Source organism: Myxocyprinus asiaticus, chromosome 20, assembly GCF_019703515.2.
Source record: "Myxocyprinus asiaticus isolate MX2 ecotype Aquarium Trade chromosome 20, UBuf_Myxa_2, whole genome shotgun sequence".
Lineage (NCBI taxonomy): Eukaryota > Metazoa > Chordata > Actinopteri > Cypriniformes > Catostomidae > Myxocyprinus > Myxocyprinus asiaticus.
This window is the reverse complement of record NC_059363.1, coordinates 34,627,076-34,637,895: the sequence shown is the minus strand read 5'-3', so window position 1 is coordinate 34,637,895 and position 10,820 is coordinate 34,627,076. Positions and strand designations below refer to the sequence as shown.

General features: G+C 38.9%; 1 protein-coding gene across 1 annotated transcript in view; it reads right to left on the bottom strand.

Moving 5' to 3' along the window:
* Nucleotides 1-1,782: 1,782 nt before the first annotated feature.
* LOC127411215 (uncharacterized) overlaps nucleotides 1,783-10,820 on the bottom strand; it is a 42,862-nt gene continuing 33,824 nt past the window's right edge. Inside the window, exons 18-20 of the mRNA XM_051646614.1 lie at nucleotides 6,207-6,720; nucleotides 5,644-5,738; nucleotides 1,783-2,943 (exon numbers count right to left, since the gene is read on the bottom strand). Coding sequence (XP_051502574.1) covers nucleotides 2,824-2,943; nucleotides 5,644-5,738; nucleotides 6,207-6,720 — 729 coding nt within the window. The 3' untranslated portion in view covers nucleotides 1,783-2,823. The remainder of the gene's footprint in view (nucleotides 2,944-5,643; nucleotides 5,739-6,206; nucleotides 6,721-10,820) is intronic.

The following is a 10,820-nucleotide window of genomic DNA, read 5'->3' as shown; positions in this document are numbered from 1 at the left end:
CCTTACCAGACAAACCACCTTCGCTGGACCAGATAGGACTGGCAAAAAGTGCTCTTCACTGACGAGTCGCGGTTTTGTCTCACCAGGGGTGATGGTCAGACTCGCGTTTATCGTCGAAGGAATGAGCGTTACACCGAGGCCTGTACTCTGGAGCGGGATCGATTTGGAGGTGGAGGGTCTGTCATGGTCTGGGGCAGTGTCGCAGCATCATCGGACTGAGCTTGTTGTCATTGCATGCAATCTCAATGCTGTGTGTTACAGGGAAGACATCCTCCACCCTCATGTGGTACCCTTCCTGCAGGCTCATCCTGACATGACCCTCCAGCATGACAATGCCACCAGCCATGCTGCTCATTCTGTGCATGATTTCCTGCAAGACAGGAATGTCAGTGTTCTGCCATGGCCAGCAAAGAGCCCGAATCTCAATCCCACTGAGCACGTCTGGGACCTGTTGGATCGGAGGGTGAGGGCTAGGGCCATTACCCCCAGAAATGTCCAGGAACTTGCAAGTGCCTTGGTGGAAGAATGGGGTAACATCTCACAGCAAGAACTGGCAAATCTGGTGCAGTCCATGAGGAGGAGATGCACTGCAGTACTTAATGCAGCTGGTGGCCACACCAGATACTGACTGTTACTTTTGATTTTGACCCCCCGTTTGTTCAGGGACACCTTATTCCATTTCTGTTAGTCACATGTCTGTGAAACTTGTTCAGTTTATGTCTTAGTTGTTGAAACTTTTTATGTTCATACAAATATTTACACATGTTAAATTTGCTGAAAATAAAAGCAGTTGAAAGTGAGAGGATGTTTCTTTTTTTGCTGAGTTTATATATACATATATATATATATATATATATATATATATATATATATATATATATATATATATATATATATATAGAGGCCTACATTTATAAATAAATAAATTAATCATGTTTAATCATAATAAACATACAGTATTTCATGCAATGTAGATTTTAATGTTCCTATGAGTTGAAAGATTGAAAATAACATTGCACAGACAATTTGGTGTGACAGTTATTTTAAGCAGTGCTGTAGTCTACACATGTCCCTTTTCCTTTGTATTAGGTATAGTGGTTCAAAATTATGTCCACAGAGCTTAAAGGAATAGTTCACCCAAAAATTAAGATTATCTCATTATTTACTCACCCTCATCCCAGATGTGTATGATTTTCTTTCTGCTGCTGAACACAAACAAAGATTTTTAGAAGAATATACCAGCTCTGTAGGTCAACAAAATGCAAGTGAATTGTGACCAAAACTTTAAAGCTCCAAAAAGCACATACAAGCAGCATAAAATAATCCATATGACTCCAGTGGTTAAATCCATATCTTCAGAAGCGATATGATTGGTGTGGGTGAGAAACATATCAAAATGTAAGTCCTTTTGCACTTTAAATCTACTTTCACAGTCAAATACAGTATGTATATATATATACAAGGCTGTGTTTTCTCCCGTTCTGTTTTCTGTTTACGTTAATGAAATGCAGATCCATGATGACAATCTTTGTCTGTTTAAATATGCAGATGACATGGTACTGGTTGGGTTAATGCAGAGAGATGATGATAATGATAGACTGGAATGCTTATATAAGAACAATTAGTACTTATTAGTACTTTATATGCAAATTAGTACTTTATATGCAATGGTGTCAATAAAGTTATCTGCTGATAAATGACAACAAGACAAAAGAACTCATTACTCATAGACAAGGTGAATTGAAGTCTTTATGTCCGCCTGTAATAATTAATGACCAGGTTGTTCAAATGGTTGAAGAATTTAAATATCTCGGTATGATCACAGATAATAATTTACAATTTTCCAAAAATACAGATTACATTTATAAGAGAGCAATGCAAAGACTGTACCTTCTCAGGAAATTAAACAGCTTTAGTGTGAGTAAAGACATTCTTCAAATGGTGTATACAAGTCTTGTGGAGAGTATCCTGTGTTTCAACATTACATGCTGGTATGGAAATTTAGGGACCAGCAATAGGAGTAAATTAAACTGAATAGTAAATATGGCAAGTAAAATGGATTGTTTTTGCAAGGAAGGGAACATCTAGGGAATACCCAAAAATACTCTTCAGCACAAAAAGAAAAAAAGAAAATAGAAAAAAAACACCATAAGAAGAGTGCATATGGCCCATGTGCTATATTCCAAGTCTGAAGCCATATAATAGCTTTGTTTGATGAACAGACTGAAATTTAAGTTAATGTAATTGATATTCACTGAATTTGGCTCATCATGAGATGGGCAAGAACTAATGGTGCTTTTTGTCATTAACATGAAACCTTTTGCAAGATGACTTGATGCACACGTTTGAATATGTGCATGGACAAAGGTGCGGAGGTTGTATAGACTACAGATATGGTATTTTTTGCCCTTTTTGAAGCCTAGTCATTTTGTTGTATGGAAATGTATCCTTTAGTATTGCATGATGAAAGAAATCATGGGTTTGGAATGACATGAGGATGGGTGAAAGACAGAATTTTCATTTTTGGTAAGTGTTTTTACAAATGGTAGCATTTGTTTTAGGTGGGCAAATATCTTTGTGCAGTAGGCTGTATACATACTGTGCCTTAAAAATGTATTCTCTAAAGTTAATGAACTGCAGTCCCACTGACATTTTATTCTCAGTAATATTCTTAATTCAAAGTACAGAAATTAAAAATGATATTACAAAAAATGGGAGTGGCCTCCATGTTCATGAAAAAACTTCACAAGAATTTTCTACAGATTTTCATCTGTGTAAACTTGAGAGCTTCTGCAATACAGGGACATATGCAAATGTTTATGTTCATTTAATTCGTTTGCCAGTCTTTCCTCGTCTGCCTCGATGAGAAGTTGATCTGTGCTCCATCTGATTAGTGTTCAAATTAAATGATCCTCTCCGACCTGATAATTCATTTTTCACTGCCTGCAGTCACAAAGGAAAACACAAAAACTGATCAAACTTCCTTGAACATTATCAACGATGCTAACTTTATATTAAGGGGCCTAATGCTGCATTCACGCCATGTAATTATTGTAAAAAGCGTTCACGTCCTTGTAGAACTCATAATTACAACTTGTAAACTCTGAATTTTCTGAGAACTCCGGCTTGTACCACCTGACTGCTGCAATGTCAATGTCATGAAACACTCAAAATGGTGGCGGCTTCAGCAGTAGTAGTTAAGTAGATATCTCGTAATATTTCTGTGTAATAATTAGTATAATTGACTATTATTATAGTCTTAATAATGCAAAATTAGTCTGAAAATAAACGAAAGACTTACAGTACAGTTTATTGTAGCTAGTACAGTGTTAGATAACCATCAAATGTCTTAATAAACTATACATTTATTATGCTGCCTTCACGTGCTATCGGAATTATCATAAATTCGAATTTCCCGCTCGGAAGATGCACATGAATGACCCCTCAAGTCATAATTACAACTGGGAAACTCTGAGATAATTTTGATACCTGAGTTTCCGAGATGGGAGGAGTCCTAAACTTTCAACATGGTGGAGGAGAGTACAGTTTCTGTAGTGAATGACAGGTTTTGCTCATTTTTCTAAATACAGCTAATTGTTAGTGTTTTGGCCAATTTCATTTATGTATATCAACAACTATTCTATGTATGTTGTAAATTTTTACACTGTGAAAATAGCTTGTATTTGACCAAAATTCCTTTATTGTCAGCAAGCTAACTGAGTGATATGCATTATGGTGTCAAAATAAAAGTTTCTCAAGAAATATGTATGACTGAACCTGCCGTCGTCTATGTTTCCTGTTCTTTCCGACAACAAAGAACGTGGACACAACATATTGGTAATTACCACTTCACAAGTGGGAAGTAGGATAATTCTGATAGCACATGAAGGCAGCATTAATAAGGCATTTGCATAACCACTATTACTTTTTGTATTACCATAGAAACGCATAATTCCGTGTTCCCAGGGCATGAACAGCTCTGAATGGATTTTCCGAGTTGCCAACTGGTAATTGCGACATGGCGTGAATGTAGCTTAAAATCTTAGAAGTGTTGCTGTCACAAGATTGACTGAGCAGATGTACAGGCTTTAATAAAGTTGCCACTGAGTGTATTTATGATGCAAATGATTATTATATACATTATGGTCACTGTTGTTGTTTTGTTTTGTTTTCTCTGCAATCCTCCTTGCATGTGCAGGAATATTCTGAACATATTTACAAGTATTTAAACCTATACGGAGCATTTAATCTCTTTGGGAATACAGGCTAAACCATGCAATTACCTTAATTGATGATGTGGATATAAATGTGGTCAGCTTTAAGAGACAGACAGACGAGCTCCACTGTAAAATCATCACTTCTCTGGTCAGGAATTCAACATTGTGCTCAGGTTGGTTTATGGATACTTACGTGTGAATTGTGTGCAACAGTTGGTGTTAACAGACATTTTAAGAAGTGGAAAATGTGTATGATACAGTCTCTGAGTTAATGTTACTTTTGAGAAGATTAGATCAAGATTAGTCAAGTCCGCGGCCATCCAATGAACTTGAAATCACACCGTGCGAATTTTCATTCATAAGGTTTACACTGTAATAATATTGGCTTCACACACTCATCATTGCTTTGTCATTTTGGATATTTTTATTTAAAATATCACTTAATACCTGTGCTCGTTGGATGATCAGTCTTCTGAATATTTTTTGTATTATTCAGATGAATTCATTATTCCTTTTTAAGTCATTATTCGTGCCTTTCCGAATAAGGTATTCGGTTTCGGGCACATCCCTAATATATGCAGTACAAAATGCATAATTTGTCTTGTTTACATTCTGAATTAATGGCGCTAATGCTCTAACATGCTATAAGCAGCCATAATATGCGATTAAACTGATTAAACTCTGATACTACTGCAAAGATTGGTGTTAAAAGAGGGTTAATGGGTAGAATAGCCTACAGACAAAAGAATTATGATAGGCATATCTTACTTTGGGAAGATGTGTAAAATGGCTTTCGGCTGCAGATGGCACATGAGTGAATGTGCACTTAAGAATATTTGAGTAGGTTTCATTCCTTTTGTAGACTAATTAAGCCAAAAACTCGTTCATGTTGACTGATCATGACTGATAGAAGAATGTAAAAGGAATTAGCTGTCGGCCTCAAAGTAGGTGGAGCTCCAGGTCTGACCAATGGCAGTAAGAAGGTGTTAAGCAACCAGTAAGAAGTTTTCCCAAAATTTCGCACTTGCGAGCTGTTATAAATCACAAAAACGAATGCAAAAACATCTCATTTTGGCCAGATTTTGTAGGAAGTGTGTAGGGGTCTTTAAAGACTTTTTTAAAGAGTTAAAAGCATTGAATATTAACAATTATTACCAATCTAGCAGTAATATTTGTAAGATCCATGGAAAGACTGATTTGCAATTTAGATAAATTTAGTAAAAAGGTTTTGTGTTGAAAATAAATAATCATGCAATGCACACCAGCCCTGCCTGATGCTCTTTACTGATCCAATACTGCCACTATGTGGCCAATAGGCAAGACTGTATTCTGTACAGTCTCTTCAGTTAACTTGTTTCTCTCAAAATGTGATACAGATTCTATTTCTACAAATCAGATGTAAATGAGCAAGGTATATCTGTTTGACCTCTTGTTTTTCCACTCTTGAACTGGTTGGAAGATCTAAAAATCTTATGAGCCCATGACGCTGGGGGCTTCTTGGGCCAGGAGATGTCTGTTTTTCTGTAGGTTATAAAGTCAGAGGTTAGAAATAGAAATTTATAAATATCACTGTATTAGATCACAAAATAACAAACCAAGTGGCATCTGCAAATGCAAACAAACTTTTGCTCAGAGACTTTTCTTTACTATTTTGTAATTACCTTTAACAAACTGGTTTCACTCTCAAGATAATTTTTTTGTGGATGTCTGAATTCACTTACCCTCAAGTTCACACAGGTGCGCTGTCAGAGTAACCACAGGTGTAGTTCACATTAACTATGTGCATGTTGCACTAAATTTGACAACCAGAAAGTGCCCAAATACTTTTTGTCTTGATTTAAGAATTAAAATTAACCTCCTTTTTGTGAACCTTCTTTCACTTGAAAAGTGTGCTTTTGCTTTCTTTAAAATAAACGCTACTTGGTTTGATATTTTGTTATCTATGCATGGCTTAAGTGTCCAAATATATTTTTTTAGGTCACCATATACCTTGTGTAACAGGAGAGACCTGCTCTAATGCAGGGAGCAGCCCTGTAGAAGCCCGTCGAGTCTCCAGTGCCTGTTTCCACCAGCTGCCCAGCTTACAGTGACCTACTCGGTCTGAGGTGCTTCGGAAACACATTGCTTCATTTGTTGCCGTGACCCTCGACTCACTAGAGGACCTGTGCCTGGACTGCTGAGAGAGGTTGAGAGGCTGTGTGGGACCAGAGCGAGAGAATAGGGAGGACCCAATAGGAGTCTGGAGTTTATGGGATTGTGGGGAGCGATGGATGTGGCTGAGGTCCATCTCCATGATGGATTGTTTAAGGATGGTTGAGGAACAGGGCTGGTAGGGTTCCCCTACATCTGCTAACAGGTCAGCCTGGTGGAGATGTGCCAGGAGATCGTGCATGGTGTCCGTGAGGGCACAGGAAGTGAGAATTTCTGGCTGGTCTATGGCGTCCTCAGAGTCACGACATGGGCCTTGCAGAGATTCCTCCGCCCGAGAAAGAGATAACGCTTGCTTGGCACAACAAAAGACAAACAGTCAATTAATGCTTTCAGACAGACATCAAAAATCAGATTTTTTGGCATATGTGCCTCATATTAATTCAGATTTTGCAGTCTGAAAAGCAAAATGGCATGCAATCTGACATCAGTATGAATTTTGAAATCGATTTAAAATCAGATAAAATATGAATGCATTTTAGTCTAATAGATCAACATTTAAGTAATATTTTACTATTAATTCATCTCCCTGCCCAGTAAGTGGTGATATGCATGAAGAATATGAATTGCCAAAAACAAAAGAAGAATGTTAAAAATATAGCTGCAAGCAGCAACTACAGGTCTAAGAACAAACATAGCAACCACTGCATAACCCAAAGTGTGCATATGATATACAGAGCAAGCAAACACCAAATGACAAGTTACCCTTAGACAGTTTCAAACCTAGAACTTTCTGTTCCACAATTCAAAGAACACTTCACTGGAACAATCCACTACACCACAAAGCCACAACTTTAGCAGCGTAGCAATAACAAGCATAGCAGTCATCATAATCAACTTCGTATTCAAGCAACTTTTCAACAAAGATGAAAATCACAACTGATTGGGGAAAAGCCCAGCAACCATTCAGTAAGCACAATACAAAAATGTCTAATGCATGACCTGCTGAGGTGGGGATCAAACTGACAACCCTTGGTACTATAGCCAAGAACCTTACATACTGTGCCACTCAGTTGACATAGTTTAGCCATGGTAAGAGACATGCTGATTTTAGAGTCAGTACACAAGTGTGGGTTATCTTTTTAACTATAGGTGGCACTGTCTCCAAACAGTCCAGGTATCCTCAGGAAACAATGTTGATGATGCATAACAATTTTATTTTAAATTCAACAATGCATTCAAAAGATATGAATACAGTTTTAACAAAACCTATATATCAGAATAATAATAAGAAGAAGAACAAAAATAAAATCTGCAAGCAGAAATGATCACAGATAAGCCCTGCAACTATTCAGTAAGAACAATACAAAGACATCCAATACAATATAATATAAACTGTAATGCTTGTGAAGTAGAGAAATTACATGTAATTAAACTAGTCATAAACTGGACTGATACTACTGCAAAGATTGGTGTTAAAAGAGGGTTAATGGGTAGAATACAGACAAAAGAATGATGATAGGCATATCATACTTGGGGCAGATGTGTAAAATGGCTTTTGGACATGGCCCTTTTAAGACCGGAGCTTTGCGACGCCCGCTGTGTTACACACATGTGTGCTGGTTAGAACATGAGAGCATATGTTGTGCATACGTTGTGCAGGAGAGCTCCCAGTTTTGTTCATCGGTTGATAATTCTTTGGGTAAATATCAAATTTTACACAAAATGCTCATAAATTCCATTAAATATGTGTTCAGAAGAATTGTATGTTAGAATTGAGTGTTTGTTTAAGGTTAATTTTGAAGGATGCACATGGAATGCATGTGTGAAGTTTGATCACGTTCTGTGCACACATGTGATGACTGGGTATGTAAATTTAGTATTAATCATATCTCATTTAATGATTTATAACCCAGAGTGTTTTCCAGTTTAGTGAATATCTGTATTACGTGTTATATGTGAAAACATGTGTAATGAAAACGTGTGATGAGAATTCTATTGTTTTAAACTGCAATACATGTTCTTAAAGCCTAGTTAAAAATAAGTAAAATGCTTTGAGTGATTTAAGCATGGGTTAAAGGCATAAAATACTGTGTTTAAGCATGTGTTAAATGCACACAATTCTTTGAGTGATTTGAACAAGTGCTTAAGTGCATAAAATGCTGTGAATGATATAAGCATGTATTAAGGTGATGTATGCTGAAGCATATGGGTAAGCTAATGTTCTGTTTGTATTTTCTTTTGACATTAACCTCTACCATATTTCATTTGTTGTATTTTATTGAACCATGTTTAATTTTTTGTATTTCATTACCGAATTTCAGTTTCTTTCTTTATTTATTTAATACAATACGGCCCTATCAACCACTGTTTTTTCCTTTTTTTTATTACACAGCCATCAGATAATACCCCTCAAAAAAAAAAAAATGTGTGTCCATTGTGGTTAGCCCACCAGCTACATTTTTGGTACCAGGAGTATGGTCAGATATTGGTGGGATTGATATCAACAATAGAAATTTTCTGATCCTCGTTCAGTCGAGCTTGTTCCTGTTCCTGTTCCTGCTCTTGCCGCAGGAGTTCATCTGCAAAATGAGCTGTGGCAAGGTTTTCCTTATCATCTTCTGTGGGAGAGGTCTGATACACTCATGGGTCCACAAATGCAGTAAAGGAGGCTTTGGATCTACTCCCCACCCCAAACACTCTCATCATCAGTGTGCTGTCTTGTGAATTTTTGCCAAATGAATCATTGGCATGAGAATCTTCCTGGTTTCCCAGTGAGTCATTGCCACCCTGGCCAGCAGAAGGCATGATGCATGGAATATCACTAACAGGTTCTGTTCCATCGTGAGCCCCGCCTTCTCTATCCTCCTCCTCGCTACTTTCCAATTCCTCACTGGATGATGAGTAATCTGTAATTTATCTGGGTGGCGGGTTAGTCTCCTCATTGGTTTTCAGCTCTCTGAGTTCTTTGGCCAGAGCAGTGAGGTCCGCTGGTTGGCTGGGTCTGGTCATCTCCCTATTCTCATCCTGGGTTTTGGTTCTTTGGGGGACCTTTGGAGGGACATCATCTTCCTGTCTCAGTCAAGAGCTGCGGTCAAACTTGTCATCCTGGCTGGTGATGAGAGGTGGTGGGGCCTGGGTTTCTGACGTGGGGTCAGAGTTATGCCGGGGCATCAGGGGTTGGTGGGGTAACTGGTCATGCAGCAACTGGGATCCTGTTCACCAAGACCAGGTGTGCCAGATGAGGCTCTACTGGGCGGTGCATGTGAGGTGTCCGGGACTGCTGAATGCCTCCACTGCTAAAGGACTCTGAGCGGGGAGGCAGCGAGGGGTCTGGACACTTTGTGCTGAAGAGCTGGAGAGCTCTGATGATTCAGCTTGGAATGCTCCTCTCTCTGTAGCTGTTCCATATCTTAATTGCACCTCCTCTGCTTTCTCTCTTGTTGTTTCCATAGCTTTCTCTCCCATCACTGTTGCTCTTCCAGTCTTCTCCTTTGCTCTTTTTGTCCCTCGATGCATTTCTGCCTCTCCGCCAGTAGTTGGTGCTTGTGTTCCTTGTTCTGATGCTGTTCCAGCTATTGTCTTCTCAGAGCTTCCGAGCATTCCTTATTGGCCTGCTGCAGATGCAGGACGTCCCACCTCAGGTTCAACTCTCCAGGGATGTTGATGATGGAGCTCGGCTCTCCAATGTCCCGCTCTTCCTCCTCTTCTTTACTTCCACTGTATTCGTGGTCTCATCCCTCTCTCCCTTCTTTGTCCTGTTGATGTGATCTTTGAGTTGAATTTGGACCTGTCTACTGTTGGGTCAGTCTTTGATTAAGAGATGTTTGATCAGATGGTTGGTGATGGGTCTCTGATTGTGATTCTTCACCAGACAGCTCTCAATGAACAACTGGAACTTTTTTGACCACTTCTTAGACTTGAGTCTTGGTGCTGGGTTTCTAGGGATGTTGGGCCTCATGTATTCAGATAGAACACAAAGGCAGGCCTAAGACAGTCGTAAAACCTGACTGAGGCCCACACACAAAGTCATAAATCTTACTGATAAAAACCACGCCAAAATCAAACAAAGGGAGTCCAAAACAGACTACAAATCCCATGAAGCCTTGCTCACTAATGGATCGAACTCTCAACTATTGGATGAGGCACACGACAGAACACCCCTCAACCATGACGTCATCAGGAGTAGAAATACCTCTGAGATCCATCTGGGCATCGCTTCCAACAACATTGCTCGCCGTGTGTAGACACAGCTCATCGCTGCTCTCAGGTGTAGCCTCGTGGCACAAGGAAGTAATGTCCCACTTGAAATTGTGGCCATACAATCTCCATCTCACTGGACGAGTTGAGATTTCTCCGTGATCCCCCGAACACTCTAATGGATCCGAAGGAGACTGCCGAGCAATCCGCATCTTCATCCTTTTGCCTGCAGAAGTGAAGAGGAAAAAAAGATTT